General features: G+C 50.0%; 1 protein-coding gene across 4 annotated transcripts; it reads left to right on the top strand.

Moving 5' to 3' along the window:
- The first annotated feature begins 6 nt into the window (after window positions 1-6).
- GANAB (glucosidase, alpha; neutral AB) lies at window positions 7-16,940 on the top strand. Of its 4 annotated transcripts, XM_006875012.1 has the most exons (25): window positions 7-44; window positions 2,898-3,002; window positions 3,136-3,244; window positions 3,498-3,625; window positions 9,332-9,511; window positions 9,944-10,009; window positions 10,736-10,805; window positions 10,978-11,065; window positions 11,150-11,246; window positions 11,479-11,659; window positions 12,419-12,572; window positions 12,694-12,929; window positions 13,015-13,141; window positions 13,253-13,332; window positions 13,537-13,680; window positions 13,784-13,880; window positions 14,162-14,263; window positions 14,429-14,672; window positions 15,531-15,595; window positions 15,758-15,834; window positions 15,923-15,997; window positions 16,166-16,279; window positions 16,382-16,494; window positions 16,608-16,708; window positions 16,831-16,940. In XM_006875012.1, the coding sequence occupies exons 1-25, from the start codon at window positions 7-9 to the stop codon at window positions 16,938-16,940; spliced, it is 2,901 nt and encodes a 966-aa protein (XP_006875074.1). The 4 variants fall into 4 exon arrangements, with proteins under 4 accessions (XP_006875074.1, XP_006875075.1, XP_006875076.1 ...); XM_006875013.1 differs by lacking the exon at window positions 9,944-10,009; XM_006875014.1 differs by lacking the exons at window positions 2,898-3,002; window positions 3,136-3,244; window positions 3,498-3,625.
- The last annotated feature ends 2,372 nt before the right edge of the window (window positions 16,941-19,312 follow it).

Here is a 19,312-nt window from a genome sequence, read left to right as displayed (position 1 = left end):
CACAAGATGGCGGCGGTAGCGGCAGTGGCGGCGCGTAGGAGGCGGTGAGGAGCCCGGAACCCGGGGGCGCGCCCGGGACGCCCCCAGTCCCCTCAAACCCCATAGCTGTCCTTCCTGTCAGGTCTTCTGACACTTTGCCACCTCCGGCTTCGCGAGAGCCCTTTGTCCCTCTGGAGGCGGCCTCAGGCGCCCCCAACCTCCCTGCGGTAGATCTGCTCGGCGCTGAGCGCCCTGACTTCTGGGACTCCGCGCTTCAGGCCGGCGGCGCCACAAGGCCGCAGCTGTGCTCTGCCTGGCCTTGGCTCCTCTCGGCCTCCGCCCTCTCTCGGCGACTGCGGCCGCTTCCTGCAGTGCGCGGGGCCGGGGCGGGGGACGAGACGCGCCCCGGTCCCGGGCACGCAGCCTGCTGCCCCGCGGCAGACGGCACCACTCGTCCTGTCCCCCGCGCCTACCCGCCGAGCCCCGGACCCTGCCCTGCCCTGCCCTGATCGTCTTCACGTGGACACCACTCCGAGCTTGTTCGGTGTCCACGGGGGCCGGGCCGGGCCGGGGCAGGATCCAGTTAGTTCACACGCCGCCTGGATGATGTCGCTCAAACACAACATGTACTGGAATGGGTGATCCCACGCTCTTGAGTTGTATTATGGAAGAAAGGATTCGAAGCACAGCCCCAGCCCCACAAAACATTGAGCAGGACCGTTAGGTTGCACTGGGCTTGGGAGAGGCGTGAATCGTAACCTCTGGGAGCCAGTGAACGGAAACAGTAAATGGGTGCTCTTGTCCTTCCACCAACCCTGACCTTTGACATGTGACCATCCCTCACTCCGGGGGTTCAGGGCCATTCCTGATTTCCTCTGGCCTTCCCCCAGGTCCTATCTGGAAGATTTCCTAGCCGTCCTGATCCCTTGGCATCTCTTCAAACCCCTTTTATAGACTGGGCAAATAGGGTGTTTGCTCGTAGTACTTCTAATAGCTCTGGTAGCGTAGCTCTGCTAATCTCAGTGTCAGCAGTTAGAAAACTATCAGCTGTTCTGCGGGAGAAAGAGGAGGCTTTCTGCTCCCGTAAAGATTTACAGCCACGGAAACCCTGTACAGGGTCGTTATGAGTCGGAACCGACTCCACAGCACATAACAACAACAACTAATAATAGCTGCTGCTCTGGGTGTACCTGGGGTCGGGCCTTACTTCTCAGGAGCTGTGATTGGGCCATATTCCTTGCTGAATTTACTGGTAGCCATCCATTGGTTTGCTTTTGCTAGCCTCAGTCCACACGTGCCTGGTGTTTTCCTCACAGGCTAAATGTGGCACAGTCTGAATTCTGTTCTTTGCACATTCTGGAACTGGAAAGCTTACTGTATCTTGGATTCCCCTTGCTGCTGATTTTCTCTACAGTTAGCATCAATCAGGTATGGAGGCTGATGCTGCATACCACTCTTGGTTACCCACTTAATTAGCAGATTGCCACATTCTGTGGCTTAGAAGAAGCCTAGTTTTTTGCTGTTGTTCCTGTTTGGTGCATTTGTCTCAGAGTGTGCCCCTGAACTGCTTCCATCAGCGTTACTCATACTACAGGTTCTTGGATTTTTTTAAAGAGAAACTGAGAAAGAACTCTTGTATCAGATTTTATGAAGAATGTATGACTGCACCTTTCAGACTATGGCCTGTCAGTCTACTTCCAAGAACTGCTATGGCACGCAGTTCTCATTCTACCTGGACACTGGGCCAGGGCATCTGCTCTGTCCTGAGATGGCATGCTGGGGAAGTGATGGTTGGGGTGATGGTCCTCCATGTGGAAGACCCAGTGTCTCCTGTTAGTGAGCAGTGAAGTAAATTGTGCATCATAGCTAAGTCCGTGGTTCCTGGAGTCAGGCCGAGCTGAGTTCCATCCAGGCTCCTTCCTGACTAGCTACTGGATCTTGGATGAGTTAGTTCTTCTTTTTGTTTTTAAAAACTTTCTATTGTAAATTTAGTGAAGATTTCCAGGTCAGCTCATCAGTTTTTACAGTTAACAAATTCTATACTTCATTTCATTACAGTGATTGCAATCCCTTCCATGTACCATTTGTTAACAGTATTTCCCTCTATTCACTTTAACGCTTGCATTCCTTTCCATGTTTTCCACTACCTTCGTTTATCCTCTGCCAACCTCCCAACTTATTTATTCTTGTATGCTTCAGTTTTCTCAGTGCTACACTCATCAAGAGAACAGTGAAATTAAGGAAAAAGAGATCTTTGTGAGGATTTCATAAAATAGCACATGGGAAGTAGCAGTTCTGAACCCTGCCGGTTCCTTAGAATTGTTTAGGGAGCTTTTAAAAACCGCTGATGAGAAGCTTTGAGGGAGTAGGAACCAGATAGAGTTGAGAAGTAGCCAGGCCTGTGAGGGCCCATTAGGCTCAGGATTGCTCTTCTTCTCAGACCTGGGTAACTAGCTATGGTGGTGATCCTTTTGGCGATAAAGGAACAGAGATAGAGAAGCGTGATGCCTAGAGGGTCTGGGGATGAAGCCCTGGGAACTGACTGGCAGGCTCTGGAGGTTGTGTCTCTAACTTGCTAACCTGTGGAACGGCCCACTTGCTTTGTTTCTCAGTCCCATGCACATGGTACCACCACTTCCCCGGGGAAGTGCTGTTCTGTTCCTTCCTCTGAGAGGCTGATGTAACCAGCGCCAACACCAGAGCCTCTGAGGGCCAGAGAACCTTTGGCCACTTCCTCTGCCTTGTGAAGGGAAGGTGTGAGTGAGCCTGCCCCTTGTCCCCATCTCTTTCAACCCCGTTTTCCTGTGAGCTGTTTTCTAGGACTGGCAGGAAGAAGAAGCCTGTGTCTCTGAAGGGGAGAGTGGGCCCTTCCTGACCCTCTGCTGACTGTTACATGTCTTTGTTCTTTTTCTCCAAAGGTCTGGGCCAGGTTTGGTACTATTTTGCTTAGGGTTCTGCTTGGGAATTACCCTGGCTGTGGATAGAAGCAACTTTAAGACCTGTGAAGAGAGTTCCTTCTGCAAGTATGATATTCCTTCCAGGAGGGTGGGATCTGTGGCACATGAAGGGACCTGGGGACATTGCAGGTGGTAAGAGGGGCCCAGGGCCATTGGGGTGTGCCCTCTCACCTTTCCTTTGAATCATTCTCCTTGGCAGGCGGCAGCGAAGCCTACAGCCAGGCCTCTCTCCATACCGAGCCTTGCTCGACTCTCTGCAACTTGGTCCTGATGGCCTTACAGTCCATCTCATCAACGAGGTCACCAAGGTCAGAGGAGACGAAGAAGAGTCTGGTGGGGGTGGGGAAACATTTGAGGGGTGAATTGGGAAGGGGAAACCTGTAGCCGACATTCTGCCCCAGCCTATTCTTGGGACTTGGACTTTGTGAAGAATTCAGATTTCAGTTTCCTCAGGAGAAAGGCTGAGGTGGAGACCCCTCAAAAAGGAATGGGGTCAGAGGGCATTTCACGCTCTTGCCTCTCCTTTGGAAAGCTCTGGTCCAAACCTCTGGCCCTCTACAGGTGTTGCTGGTGCTGGAGCTCCAGGGGCTTCAAAAGAACATGACTCGGATCAGGATTGATGAGCTGGAGCCCAGGCGGCCCCGGTACCGTGTGCCAGACGTGTTGGTGGCCGACCCCCCCACAGCACGGTAAATCTCTCCTGAGAAACCTAGCCGTCTCTGTAGCCCACTTCTCTTTCCTGATGAAGCTTTCTTGCGTGGCTCCCTTTCTCGTCCACACGGGGTCCTGTCTGACTAGGATCTTGCCGCTTCTTTAACCCTTCTCTATCGCCTCCTCAGTTAGAGAACTTACTCTCTCTTGTACCCAAAACTCCATTCAGCAAACGGGCCCGGTGCAGCTGATACAAGAGGAAGTAAACTAGGTACAGAGCTTGCCTCCTTCCTTCTTTCCTCCATGTCTTTTATCTCAGATATTCAGAATAGAATTATTCAAAGTCCTGGGTCAGGGTACACTAGCATCCCCGTTGCAGACGTTGCTGTTGTTAGTGCCCTTAAGTTGGTTCCTACTCAGCTGTAGGGTTTTTGAAGAGCAGCTGGTGGGTTTGAATCACCAACCTTGCGTTAGCAGTCCAGTGTTTATCCTGCATTGCCATCCAGGACTCAGTTTCATACATCTTGTTGTTAGGTGCCTTCTAGTCAGTTCTGACTCCTAGCAACTTTATGTAGGTTTTCCGAGGAGCAGTTGGTGAGTTGGAATTGTCAGCCTTGCAGTTTAAACCGACCTTGAGGTTGAGTGCTTATCCTGTGGTGCCACACCTGGACTCCGGTTTCACACATAGCTCTCTCTTTATTAAGTAATTTAGAAAATAGTGTAATAAACACCTATAAGCCCTCCACTCAGCCCACGGTCCTGTACCTATGGCTCCCCCAGAGATAATTGTTACTCTGAAGTTTGATCATTTCCTTGTTTTTGTGTTCTTACTGTTTCATTGTGTGTGTGTGTGTATGTATGTATGTATGTATGTATGTATGTATGTATACACATATTCCAGCGTATGCCTTATCCGTAAATTACATGGTTTTGGCTTTTGAATTTTATAGAGTATTTTACTGAATGTAGTTTTCTGGGATTTCTTTTTTTCATTTAATTCTGCTGCATGTGCTTCTGGTTCATTTGTGGGTTAAATATATGTAACAAAACATTTGACACTTCAATGGCCTTCACATACACAGTTTAGTATTGTTAATTATGTTTATCATGTTATTCAACCTTCACCCTTATCTGTTCCAAATTGTATTATCGCCCTTAGCAGAAGCTCAGGAGCCCTGGTGGCTTAGTGCTTAAAGTGTTCACCTGCTAACAAAAGATCAGCTGTTGAAGCTCACCAGTTCCTCTGTGGGAAAAAGATGAGGCAGGCTACTTCTCTAAAAGATTTATAACCTTGGAAACACTATGGGCAGTTCTCCTCTGTCCTTTAGGGTCTCTCTGGGCTGGAATCCACTCACCAGCAGTGGGTTTTTATGGTAACAAGCTCAGTGTCTTCTAAGCATTGAAGCCCTCCTGCCTTTTCTCTTCCCTTTTACCTGCCCCTGGTAACCACTAATCAACTTTGATCCCTGTATGCTTGGCTAGCATTCTTTTCCACTGGTGTCTAAACTATGGTGTATGAACTTATTTATCCATTTCCGTGAGCACTCTTGTGCATGGCTCCTGTAGTCCTTGGATAGGATCTTTTCTTTGGTGAGAGGAACTCAGCATTGCGGTTGGTAGGGTAGAATGATTACTCGCTATTCTAAGATAAGGCTGAGTGCTTGCATCAATTCTCATCTCCACCAGGAGCTTATAAGAGATCCTGTCTCCAACACTTGGGAATTCGTATAAAATGGTGTTTTGTGGTCTTCGCTTAGCTGTCCATCCCAGCTCATCAATGACATTAAGCCTCTTTTTTCTTTTAAGTTTTTATTGTGGATTGATTGAATGGAAAGTTCACAGGGCAGATCATCAGTTTTATTTTCAACAAATCATACAAGTTGTTTTATCACAATGATTACAATCCCCTCCGTGTACCATCAGTTAACAGTATTTCTCTCTATTCACTTGAGCTCTTTCTTTAAAAAAAAAACAAAACAAAACACTCAGGCATATATTATAATTTATACCACCACAGGGCACTTTCTGCAAGTCTGCCTCCTGGCTACTATCTCTTAGTCCCTCTCATTAAGCCTCTTTGTAAGGTTTATTTCTCATTCGGTTTTACTATTCTGTAATGGAAATTCACAACACAACTTAGGTCCATTTTCCTTTGAGGATATCTTGTTTTTGTGGTTTGTAAGAATTCATTAGCTAGTTGTTATGGTGCACCACTGAGTTGGTTCTGACTTGTTGTTGTTGTTGTTAAGTGCCATTGAGTTAGTTCCAACTGATAGTAACCCTGTATAGGGTTTCTGAAGAGTATCTGGTGGGTTTGAACCTCCGACCTTGTGGTTAGCAGTCCAGTGCTTATCCTACAGTGCCATACCAGGATTCCTAACTTGTATAAGGTTTCTAAGGCTGTAAATCTTTACAGGAGTAGAAAGCCTCAACTTTCTCCCAAATAATCTAGGTACTAATGTTTTATTATTTATTATTTGTCTATACAGATTCATATCAAAGACACATACTGCTGACACCACAAATATATATTAAAGATACGTAAACTGATACCATTTGTCTGTCGGCTTGTCAAACTGTGGTGGCTCTCATGTCACTGTGATGCTAGAAATTATGCCAATGATATTTTAAATGCCAGCAGGGTTACCCATGGACAGGTTTTAGCAGAGCTTCCAGACTAACGTTAGGATGAAGGGAGGCAAACTACTTCTACTGCCGAATGTTGAGCTGCTGAAAACATGAAAACCAGTGGAACGCTGTCATATATAGTGCCGAGAAATGAGTCCCTCAGGTTGTCAGACACGCAAAATACTACTGGGGAAGAGCTGCCTCCTCGAAGTAGAGTTGACAATGATGATGCAAATGGAGTCAAGCTTTTGGGACCTTCATTTGCTGATGGGGCACAACTCAAAATGAGGTGAAACAGCTGTTGTGTTCAGTGCCATTGAGTTGGTTCTGACCCATAACGACCCTACATAGGGTTTCCAAGGAGCAACTGGTGAGCTTGAACTGCCGACCATGCGGCCCAAACGACTTTGCAGTCCAGCAATTAACCCACAGCGCCACACCAGGACTCTAAAACAGCTGTTGTTGTTGTTAAGTGCTGTTGAGTCAGTTCCGACCCATAGCAACTCTATATAGGGTTTCCAGGGAGCAGCTGGTGAGCTTGAACCACCAACCTTGCAGTTCAAACGGCATTGCAGTCTGGCACATTAGCCCACAGCGCCACACCAGGACTATGAAACAACTGTTGTTGTTATTGTTAAGTGCCATCAAGTTGTTTCCAATCCATAGCAACTATGTATAGGGTTTCGAAGGAGTGGCTGGCGAGTTTGAACCACCAACCTTGTGGTTTAAACAACTTTGCAGTCCAGTGCATTAGCTCACAGTGCTACATACACCAGGACTGCTGTAAACATCCATAAATAACCAGAACCCGAATGTATTGGAAGTTGTCAAAAATGAAATGGTTAGATCCAGAGAGGGAGAACGACTGTGTGCTGAAGACCTGGGGGGTATGGGGGAAGGATTGCATGGAGGGGATTGTAACCATGGCAATGAGACGCTATACGATAGAATGAATATAAAACCAATGCTCTCCCATGTAAACTATCACATAATTCACAATAAAACATTTAAGGAAAAAAAAAAAACAAAGCAAAAAACGAAATGGAAGGCATAAATATCAATATCCTAGGTATTGTTGTTGTTAAATGCTGTTGAGTTGGTTCCAACTCAATGGCAACCCTTTATCGGGTTTCTGAGGAGTGACTGGTGAGTTTGAACTGCTGACCTTGTGATTAGCAATCCAGGGCTTATCTATAGCTCCACACCAGGACTCCATCCTAGACGTTGTTGTTAAGTGCTGTTGAGTCAGTTTTGACCCATAGCAACCATGCATAGGGCTTCCAAGGAGCAGATGGTGAGCTTGAACTGCTGACCTTGCAGTTCCAACGACTTTACAGTCCAGTGCATTAACTCATAGTGCCACACCAGGACTCCATCTTAGGCATTAGTGAGCTGAAATGGACTGCTATTGGCTACTTTAAATCTGACAATTGTATGGTTTACTGGGAATGACAAATTCAAGAGAAATGGTGTTGCTTTCATCGTCAAAAAGAACATTTCAGGATCTAGAAGTACAATACTGTCTATGGTAGGGTAATATCTATGTGCCTACAAGGAAGACCAGTTAATATTGATTAATACCTCTATTATTCAAATTTACGCACCAACCACTAAGGCCGGTGATGAAATTGAAGAATTCTACCACCATCTTCAGTCTGAAATTGATGAAACATGCAATCAGGATGTATTGATAATTACTAGTGCTTGGAATGCAAAGGTTGGAAACAAAGAGGAAGGATCAGTAGTTGGAAAATAGGGCCTTTGTGATAGAAATGATGCTGGAGATCTCAAGATAGAGTTTTGCAAGACCAATGATTTCTTAATTGCAAATACCTTTTTTTAAACAACATAAACGGCAACTGTACACATGGACCTCACCAGATGGAATATACTGAAATCAGATCGACTACATCAGTGGGAAGAGACAGTGGAAAAGTTCCACACCATCGGCCAAAACAAGGCCAGGGCCAGACTGGAACAGACCACCAGTTACTCATGCAAGTTCAGGTTGAACCTGAAGAAAATGAAAAGTCCTTGAGAGCCAGAATATGATCCTGAAGTCGTCTTACCTGAATTTAGAGACCATCTCAAGACCAGATTTGATTAATTAGACGCTAATGATCAAAGACCAGAAGAGTTGTGGAATGATACGAAGAACATCACACAGAAGGAAAGTGGAAGTCATTAAGAAGACAAGGAAGAAAGAAAATACCAAAATGAATGTCAGAAGAGACTCTGAAACTTGCTCTCCATCTCCAGCGAGAGATGCTAAAGCGAATAGAAGAAATGAAGACGTTAAGGAACTGAACAGAAAATTTCAAAGGTCAGCTTGAGAAGACAAAATCAAGTATTACAATCAAATATGCACAGTTCTGGAGTTAAAAACCAAAAGGGAACACACAGAGCATTTCTCAAGCTGAAAAACTGAAGAAAAAAGTCAAGCCTTGACTTGTAATTATTGAAGGATTCTATGGGCAAAATCTTGAATGATGCAGAAAAGTGTCAACAGAAGATGGAAGGTATACACAGAATCACTGTAACCAAAAGAAATTATCAAAATTCTGGTTTGTCGCTATAGGATGAGTCACTGGTTCAAACCTACCAGCCTCAGCTTGGAAGCCCTATATAGGGTTCTTATGAGTTGGAACTGATTCAGTGGTACTTAATATACTTTATTCAGCTTTTCTGAGTTTTTACCTGAGTTTTTTCTTAGTTTTTCTCTGTTACCTGACCTCATACAGGACACCACATGACATTTATGTGCCATGTCTCGCTTAGGCACCTCTAGACTGTCTTTCTTAGACTGTTTCTGTTTTTGATGGCCCTGAAGATGTCTTGATGAACAGAAATTCTTGGTCATAATGTAGTCAAATGTCAAATCTTTTACTGTATAGTTAGTGTTTTTCTGTGTTGTGGATAAGGAATTCTTAAGTTCAGAAAAATGTTGGTATCTATTTTTTTCCCCAAAGCTTTTACTTTGAAATTTGAAGCCACGATCGGTCTGGAATGGTTGGTTGTGCACGGTAGAGGTAGGAACGGTGAGTAGTCAGAACACTCTGGAATTGTAGTCTGCAGCTATGCGGGCATTCAGACGAGAGGTTTCCATGATCTCCTAGGCTTTCTGTCTCTGGCCGTGACGACAACAGTGTGGAGCTAACGGTGGCAGAGGGGCCCTACAAAATCATCTTGACCGCCCGGCCGTTCCGCCTCGACCTGCTGGAGGACCGCAGCCTGCTGCTCAGTGTCAATGCTCGAGGACTCCTGGCCTTTGAACACCAGCGGGCCCCCAGGGTCTCGTGAGTCTATACACGGGCTGCGACTTCAGGGAACTTGGTGGGGAAGATTCTAGGGTTGTTGTGGAGTTTGGGAAGAGCAGGTAAGGTGGCAAGACAGATAGGTATGGGGTGGGGCTGGAAGAAGCTGTATATCAGGGAGTGTAGAAACCAGACCTGGGTCGTCTCGTTTACAGACGAGGCAGTCACTGATGCCCCCAAGCTGTACCCCGGGCACCACCTCCAAGAGGCCTGCCTGGCCTGCCTCTCCCTCTTCCCCTTCTCACATCATCACATTTCCCGGATTTATTTTCTTGCTTTTTTGTTTGAGTTTTTTGGTTTCTGTTTTCCCCCATCTCTGGAAGTTTGTCGACTGAAACTCACTTTTCTGTTTCTGTTTTTGTGTTGGTTTTGTGCCTCCTTTTCCCCTTCCCTACCCATCTCCTCCTGCCCCAGTTTCTCGGATAAAGTTAGTGTCACGCTCGGTAGCATATGGGATAAGATCAAGAACCTTTTCTCTAGGTAAATCCATGACCACTGGTACTGTATCTGTTCCTTTGCCCTCACCTGCCCCTGCTCTGCCCCCCAGGGGACTTGCCCAGACCCCCTGCCCTCTACTCACTCCCCATTGCCAGTTCTGTGCTCTCTGGCCTTCGGTGCCCTGTCCCCTGGCTGGGAGCCTCCCTGGGAGAAGAAAGCTGAAACATTGGAAGTCCTCAAAAACCAGAGGGAACCTTCTGCTTTGCCAAAGGGTGGAGAAGCTGCTTGGCTCTTGACTGGGATGCAACTGAGGCTCTGGGTAGAGCTGCTTGCCAGCTACTCTGGGTAGTGAGTGTTCTTTGGCAGAACCTCTCCTTGGAGTCCCCATGCTTATTGTGATATGACCCACTCACTGTGTGTCAGGCCAGGAAGCTGAGGCCCCAAGAGGGCGTTTGGAGCCAGAGTCTCAATGGAGGCATCAGAGCCTGGACAGGCCTCCCAGCTCACCTGCCTATCTCTTTGGGGATGCTGGCCGAGGCTGGAAGGCACCTCCTGGTGGCATTTACTTGTCTCCTTCCTCTTCTCTGCCCATCCTGTGCACACTCGCCTGCTCACGGGGTGTCCCTCTTCATGCTTTAACATTTAGTCCCTTTCTCCAATGCCTTCGTTCCTTTGGACCCTTGGCTCTCTATTCCCCTACCCCTCCTTCCACTAGCCCCTCGTCCCTGCCCCCTCTGGATTGGAGCAGACAGCTCTCCTACCTTCCAGGCAAGGATCAAAAGACCCAGCTGAGGGCGATGGGGCCCAGCCCGAGGAAACACCTGGGGATGGTGACCAGGCAAGTCATGGGGAAGAGGGGGCAGGGGAGTGGGTGGGCCAGTGGAGGATAGGAGTGGCTGGGAGGCCGCAGGAGAAGGCCTACAAGAAACTTGAGTTTAGTCTCACCCTTGGGGGTGGGACTCTGAACATGGGAAGGGTGGGATGTGATTGGGGAGTGGTCCTCTTCACAGCCGCAGGAGACCCAGGAGAAGGCAGAGAAAGATGAGCCAGGAGCCTGGGAGGAGACATTCAAAACTCACTCTGACAGCAAGCCCTACGGTGAGGGCCTGGGCCGGCCTGGGGCAGGGCTGCAGGGGCCGGCCTGGCAGGTACTCTGCAGCTTGCCCTCTGCTTTCCTTCCAGGGCCTACATCCGTGGGCTTGGACTTCTCGCTGCCAGGAATGGAGCATGTGTATGGGATCCCTGAGCATGGGGACAATCTGAGGCTGAAGGTCACTGAGTGAGTCCCATGGTGACCTCAGAAAACAGGAGGAGGGAAGTCAGAGGCTGTGGGGATGTGCATGCAGATTGGATACCCTAAATGAGCAGGGATCACTTCCTGTGCCCACATCACCTTTGGTGATCAAAAGGCATCTCTGAGAAAAAGGGCAAAGGGATGGTATTCATACCCCTTACCTTAATCTGTGGGCTAGCACTGCAGTCATTCACCCAGGTCCCTCTTCTGTCTGCAGGGGTGGGGACCCATATCGCCTCTACAATTTGGATGTGTTCCAGTATGAACTGTACAACCCCATGGCCTTGTACGGCTCTGTGCCTGTGCTCCTTGCACACAACCCCCAGCGGGACCTGGGCATCTTCTGGCTCAACGCCGCTGAGACCTGGGTTGACATCTCCTCCAACACGGCGGGGAAGGTGTGTGCAAACGCTGGGAAAGACAGGGAGACGGGTGGGCCAGCCAGGGGCGTGCACTTGGAAGAGGTGAGAGGCGGTGGTATAGCCGTGGGTCTAGTTCCCCAGTCACTCCCAGACACACCCAGGGGAAGGCATTTGCCTTTCTGGACTGGAGACGCATTGATGAATGATGACTGAGTGCATATTATGTGCCTAGGCATTTTTCTGGGTGTTGGGGATAGAAGGGAAGACAGGTAACAAAGAAGGCAATGTACTTCAGAGATTGTTGTTAAGTGCTGTTGAGTCCTTTCAGGCTCAGCAACCCTGTATATGGTTTCCAAGGAGCAGCTGGTGAGCTTGAACCACCAACCTTGTGATTCAAAATGACTTTGCAGTCCAGCGCATTATCCCACAGCGCTACACCAAAGCTTCACTTCAGAGGTGGTCAGTGCCAAACAAGGACCCTGGTAGCACAGTGGTTAAGCATTCAGGTACTAGCCAGAAGGCCGGTGGTTCGAGCCCAGCAGCCAGCTCTCTCTGAGAAGAGACATGGTGAGCTGCTCCCATAGAGAATGCAGCCTAGAAAACCCAGTGGGGCAGATCTCCACTCTCTAAGGTTGCCATGAGTCTGAATGGGCTCCAAGGCTCTGAGGAAGAAACTCATCTCGTGGTTGAGGTGGGGTGGTCAGGTAGAGCCTCCCTGAGGAGGTGAGGGCTCTGAGGAGGAAAGTGGGTGGGATGAGAGGGCACTGTGGGGCCTTACCCAGCCCTCCTGTACAGACCCTGTTTGGGAAGATGCTGGACTACCTGCAGGGCTCTGGGGAGACGCCCCAGACAGACGTGCGCTGGATGTCGGAGAGTGGCATCATTGATGTCTTCTTGCTGCTCGGGCCCTCTGTCACTGACGTCTTCCGGCAGTACGCTAGTCTCACAGGTACTAGGTGTCCCCTAGTCTGTTTGCCAGCCCTCTAGCACACCTCCACTTCTTGGTGTCCCCATTGGCCCTAGGTTGGGCTCAGCACCCCCTTGTGACCCATCCCTCGCTGAACCTGCAGGGACCCAGGCATTGCCTCCGCTCTTCTCCCTGGGGTACCACCAGAGCCGCTGGAATTACCGGGACGAGGCCGATGTGCTGGAAGTAGATCAGGGCTTTGATGACAACAACCTGCCCTGCGATGTCATCTGGCTGGACATTGAACATGCTGATGGCAAGCGGTATTTCACCTGGGACCCCAGCCGCTTCCCCCAGCCCCTCACCATGCTCGAGCAGTTGGCCGCCAAGAGGAGGAAGGTAAAAGAACTGCAGCCGCGGGGCCAGTCTGCTCTGGGGGAGACTGAGGCCTGAGACTCTGACCACCCATGTGCCCTGCCCTCAGCTGGTGACCATTGTGGACCCCCACATCAAGGTGGACTCTGGCTACCGGGTACACGAAGAGCTGCGAAATCAGGGATTGTATGTTAAAACCCGGGATGGCTCTGACTATGAGGGCTGGTGCTGGCCAGGTAGGCAGGTCCAAAATCCAGGCTCCGGCCTTGGGGGAGCAGGGCGGTAGCGGTAGAGTCATGGTTGTTGTGTCCCGGAAGGGTTGACAAGCCACCCTTACCCTCTCCCAGGTTCAGCTGGCTACCCTGACTTCACTAATCCCACAATGAGGGCCTGGTGGGCGAACATGTTCAGCTTTGACAATTATGAGGTAGGGAAGGAATGGGTCTCGTGCTGCACCCTACCTGCATCTGTCTTTCTCATTCTGCCTCCCTGAGGCCGCCACTGTCTGGTGACCCTGCTTTGGTTAGTGCCTGCTAAGGTTCTAGGGGCCTGGCTGGTCTGGAAAAGGCTCTGATAAAACTGCTCTGACAGTTGGTCTTTTGAACTCCATTAATCTGCCTTGTGTCCCCAGGGCTCAGCTCCCAACCTCTATGTCTGGAATGACATGAATGAACCATCTGTCTTCAATGGCCCTGAAGTCACCATGCTCAAGGATGCCCAGCATTACGGAGGCTGGGAGCACCGGGACGTGCATAACATCTATGGCTTCTACGTGGTAAAGAAGGACTGGGGAAGGAGGGCTGATGGCGACCCCCAGGGAGCGCTGGGAACGTGATGCATTTGACTTTGGTTCTCACTGCACCTCCTCTCCCGCCTAGCACATGGCGACAGCTGATGGGCTGGTACAGCGCTCTGGGGGCATAGAACGCCCCTTCGTCCTGAGCAGGGCTTTCTTCGCTGGCTCCCAGCGCTTTGGTAAGATTTAGAGATGGGAGCTGTGGCTGAGGGATGAGAGCCAGATCGGAGGAGCTATTGGCCTTGGTCTGGCTCTGAGCAATCCACGCAAACTTCAGCCTGGCACCCTGCACCCTCCCATTGGTGCACTGTAGGGGAACCAAGCCACAGGAGGTCCGGGGCCATTCCTGTATTCTTGGGATTCAGCGGAGTCCTGGGGAGCTCAGAGCAGATGGCAGGTGGGAGAGATCTGCGCTCTAAAAGGCTGGCCCTTCCACTTTTCCTTCTCTTGGCTTCCTCAGGAGCTGTGTGGACAGGGGACAATGCTGCCGAGTGGGACCACTTGAAGATCTCCATCCCTATGTGTCTCAGCTTGGCACTGGTGGGCCTTTCCTTTTGTGGGGGTAAGAGGAGGTGCAAGTTGATGTGGGTTTGGTGGGAGAGGAGCAAGGTGGAGGGAGCAAGGCTTAGGGCCCACACCAAGATTGCAGAGTGTCCAGGAGGAAGCCTTGGACAGCATCCCTACTTCACCCTCTTCTCCAACCTGCTTTCTTCTTCCCCCCTTTCAGCGGATGTGGGCGGCTTCTTCAAAAATCCAGAGCCAGAACTGCTTGTGCGCTGGTACCAGATGGGGGCCTACCAGCCATTCTTCCGGGCACATGCCCACTTGGACACTGGGCGGCGAGAGCCATGGCTGTTACCTTCTCAATATCATGACATCATCCGAGATGCCTTGAGACAGCGGTATTCCTTGCTGCCCTTCTGGTACACCCTCTTCTATCAGACCCACCGTGAAGGGGTTCCTGTCATGAGGTGAGGCGATTGGTTGGTTGGGTCTGTGTAGAGGGGGCTGAGCTGGCTTGGGATATCTTTGGGCCTCTTTTGGAACCCACCAAGGCCTTGTAAATCTGATTTCATGGTCAAGAGTGAAGGTGACACTAAAGAGGATCAATTGCAGCAGTAAACGTTTATGGAGTGCTTCCTGTGTGCCAGGCATTCTTCATCACTGTATCCCCAGCGCCTACGAGAAGACGGGCATCCTATCCTTGTGGAACTTACCTTCTAGTGAGGAAGACAAACAAGAATTTAGTCTGATATATACATAAGACACTTGCAAACAGTGACAAACTCTTTGAGTAAAACTAGGCAGTGGGACATAAAGTTGGTTCTAACTCATAACACCCCTGTTCAAGATTGTAAATCTTGAGGAAGCAGAAAGCCTCCATGTTCTCCTGTAGCGTGGATGGTGGCTTTGAACTATCATCCTTGCAGTTAGCAGTTCAGTGCTTATCCTGCAGTGCCACAAGTCCTGTTTAAGCAGAAGAGATAGCAAGTGCCAAAATCCTGAGGTGGAAATGAGTTTATTGTGCTCCAGGAATAGAAAAAAGCCAGTGTCTCAGAGGTCAGGAATGAGAGGGAAGGGTCGGATTCGAAGTTGGAGAGTAAAATGAATGGTCCCCTTCAGTCGTGGTGTGGGAGTGTGTTGCAGAGCAGGGAATGAATGCAGTGTGGAAATGCAGCTTAGGCAGCTTGGTGATGGAGCGACGGGTTCACTGTGGAGCTGAGCCCTGCAGTCTGGCTGCGCGCTCCGGTGCCATTCTGACCGCCCATTCTTGCTTTGGCTTAGGCCCAAACAGTCAATCTTCCCTTCTTGTCCTCCTTCCATCCTAGACCCCTGTGGGTGCAGTATCCTCAGGATGTGACCACCTTCAGTATAGACGATCAGTTCCTGCTTGGTGAGAAAGGGGTGGGCAGTTGCTCGGGGTTGGGATAGGGCTAGAAGAAGTAAGCATCTGTGAGGATACGTCTGGATGCCCAGGGAAGGAGGTGGAAGGCAGGCATGCTGGTGGGAATGAAGCCCCTCTATTCAGGGTTGATTCTGCCTTGGGATGTTTTAGGCGATGCCTTGCTGGTTCACCCTGTATCTGATGCTGGGGCGCATGGTGTACAAATCTATCTGCCTGGCCAGGGGGAGGTAAGTTCAGAAAGGGTGGGGTGAGGAAAGGTGGAGTGGGGGCCCCTGGGCACTGAGTAAGCCAGTTTCATCTCTCTTTGGCCCACAGGTATGGTATGACACGCAGAGCTACCAGAAGCATCATGGCCCCCAGACTTTGTATCTGCCTGTAACGCTAAGCAGCGTGAGTGTGGCTGGCCCTCTTGGCCAGCACCATCAGCTTCCAGACAGGGGAGAGTGTATCCTCAGGGGTCCTGTTTAACGTGGGCACAGATGGGTGAAAGCAAAAGACCCAGAGGGGCCTGAGGGGGGCCAGAGGAGTGGTTTCATGCCAGTGCTGCTCTTGCTCTAGATCCCCGTGTTCCAGCGTGGAGGGACAATCGTGCCTCGGTGGATGCGAGTGCGGCGTTCCTCAGACTGCATGAAGGAAGACCCCATCACGCTCTTTGTTGCTCTCAGTCCCCAAGTGAGTTCCCAGGCAGGGAGCCTGCCCCCTGGACTCGGTCCTCTGAGCTGTAGCTCTGGCTTCCCTTGGCTACGGGGCTCATCTGTCCTGCTTTCTGCTCAGGGCACAGCACAAGGAGAGCTCTTCCTGGATGATGGACACACGTTCAACTACCAGACACGCCATGCGTTCTTGCTGCGGCGGTTCTCCTTCTCAGGCAACACCCTCATCTCCAGGTACTGAGGTGCCTGTTCTCCCTGAGGCCAGTTCCCCGGGCTCTTCCGGACATCCTGACCTCGCTTCCACCTCTTCTTTTTGCGGCTCTGATGGCTCCTCCCCCTCCCTCCAGCTCAGCAGATCCCAAAGGCCACTTTGAGACACCAGTCTGGATTGAGCGGGTGGTGATAATAGGGGCCGGAAAGCCAGCAGCTGTGATCCTTCAGACTAAAGGTAAAGAATGTGGGGACATGGGGGGTTGGGGATGGACTTGCTAGTGAGAAACAAGCTGGCTTACCAGGCAGCTGACCAGCCACGCGATTGCTCTGACAGTGGCCTCTTACGTTTTTCCCCAGGATCTCCTGAAAGCCGCTTGTCCTTCCAGCACGACCCTGAGACCTCTGTGCTGACCTTACGCAAGCCTGGGGTCAATGTCTCATCTGACTGGAGCATCCACCTGCGATAACCCCGGGGCTGTTCCAGATTGGGGAGGGTGTGCTGTGGTGGTTACTCTTTCTGCCTTGGAGTTGGAGCCTCCCCAGGCTTTACCTTTCTTACCCCAAGACTCAGACAGAAGGAGAGGGCTGCCCCTGGGTCCCGAATTCCTTGTGTGATCTCCTGACCTCTCCCACTTCATTGACACCAAGCCTTTCCCTTCATCCTCCAGCATCCAGTTGCTCTAAGTGGAGCACATCATCTGTGAAGACCTGGGGACCACAGGGCCCTTGCTTCCCCTCCTTTGCTCCTTCTGTGTGTGTGTGTGTGTATGTGTGTGTGTGTTGTCGGGGGCTGGATGTCCTTCCCCAGATCCTGTCTTCTCACGCCTCTTGGGTGTGGAGGCTGTTTCTTGGAAGATGAGGGCAGTAAGTTCAGGGCTCCTTTCCTCCCCACCAAAGTGCTCTCCCTCCGTTTGTTTTTTCCTTCTGGCCTTTCCTTCCCAGCCCTCCCCGTCTTTTGCCCCTCTGATACACTGGGACCACCCTTCCCTGGTGAGGGGTGAATGGATGAAGGAGTGAGGCTGCTGGGGAGCATCCTCTTCCCTCTGGTCCTGCCCTTCCTGTCCTGGTACCTTCTAGAGCTGCTGTAATTCTGACAGGGGCTCTACTTCCCCTGTCCCTGGGGAGAAAGAAGTTTCCATTCTTCCTTAAGAGGGGATGGACATTAAACTTCTTTTGTCCCTTTTTTGTCCCCTTGGGGGGCATTCAAGATGGAGAAATCAGTTGTGGTTTCATTGAATCACGGTCACCTGTATTTATTGCTGGGAGAAGGCTGAGGGTGGGGAGAGATGATCATGTGTGCCCAGCTTTGAATCCAAAACCTTGGGTAGGGGTGGAGTGGGGTGACTAACTGGGAATGGGGGTGGGGGAATATTTGTGGTAATTTTTTACTTCCTCTTGGCCCCCAGCTACGGCAAGTTTTGATAAAAGGAGAAATAAAGAGCTAAACCATATACTGTCAGGTGTCTGGATTCAGTTCTGACCTGGGCCACAGGTCCTCGAAGCCCAGGGGCATCTGGCTTTAGTGTAAATCTCGCTGAGTCCCAAAAGGGAGCTCGCTGGGTGCCCATGTTTTCATAGAGAAGCCCAGCATGGTCACCACGTTTTTGTTGTATGCCGTCAGATCACGAGTGGAATGGCCCCCACAGAGTTTCCTAGACCCTGGTGGTGCTGTGCTTAAGGACTCCGGGAATAACTGGAAGGTGGACATTGAAACTCTCTTAGGCTGTTTTGTCGGAGAATGACCTGGACATTGTAAGCACTGTGGAGTCCATTCCAACTCAGTGACACTGACCAGGTTTCCGAGAGTGGCTGATGGCTTTGAACTGCCGACCTTGCAGCTAGCAGTTCAGGGCTTATCCTGTGAAGATTGCTGTTAAGTGCCATCAAGCTGGTTTTGATTCATAGCGACCCTGTATAGGGTTTCTGAGGGATGGCTGATGAGTTTGAGTCGCTGATTTTTTTTGTTCAGCTTTGTGATCCAATGCTTGCTTATCCTACAGCACACCACCAGGGCTCCACCCGTAAATATTACAGCCTAGAAAACTTGTTCACAGAAGTCGCTATGAGTTGGAATCAGCTCCGAGACACCCAAAAAGACATACTTTACAGGAGCAGATCTCTAGATACCGTTCTGCAAAACATTTGGAGAGTACCAGCCTTCCACTTAGCAACTCGGTGCTTAACCGTGGTGTAACCAAGGCTTCTTTTAGTAGACACGGTGATCAGATAGAAGTAATCCACTGGCCTTGGAGTTTGAACCTTCCCAGAGGAGTGTTCTTACACTAAAAAGCTGTATTTTTCTTTGCCTAACAGCACTTTAAAAATAGTTCCAATTCTCTTAGTGACAAAATAGTTTACTCCATTTTTCAGACTGTCCTGGTGTTGGTTAATGCACTGGACTGCAGTCAGCTTGAGCTGCAAGGCCGAGGGTTCAAGCCTCACCAGCTGCTCTTCAGAAGCCCTATACAGGGTGGATACTGATCGGAACCAACTCCACGGCACTTAACAATACAGGAGATTATTTAGCAAGAAATAGGCTTTTTGGTGTATTTTTTTGTGGGTTAAGAATAGGATGGCTTATGCTCGTGAGGGGACTTATGGTGTGGCACTGTGGATCAGCATTGGACTGAACTACGCAGTTCAAACCCACCAGTTGCTGCTCCAAAACAGCACTTAACAATGCTTGTGAGGAAATGGGGTTTGTCAGCAGTTCCCCAGCTCAGGAATTTGCAGTCAATCTCCTGGGAAGTAACCATTTTGGTTGGCACCGCCTTTTCTGCCTGGTGAAATAGTGCGCTGGAATCCGATAACTAGAAGGGTCACAGAAGAAAGCTGCCTT

The sequence above is a fragment of the Chrysochloris asiatica genome, unplaced genomic scaffold, assembly GCF_000296735.1.
Source record: "Chrysochloris asiatica unplaced genomic scaffold, ChrAsi1.0 scaffold00310, whole genome shotgun sequence".
NCBI classification, from domain to species: domain Eukaryota; kingdom Metazoa; phylum Chordata; class Mammalia; order Afrosoricida; family Chrysochloridae; genus Chrysochloris; species Chrysochloris asiatica.
The sequence above is the reverse complement of the archived record's forward strand: the minus strand, read 5'-3'. Positions and strand labels throughout refer to the sequence as shown.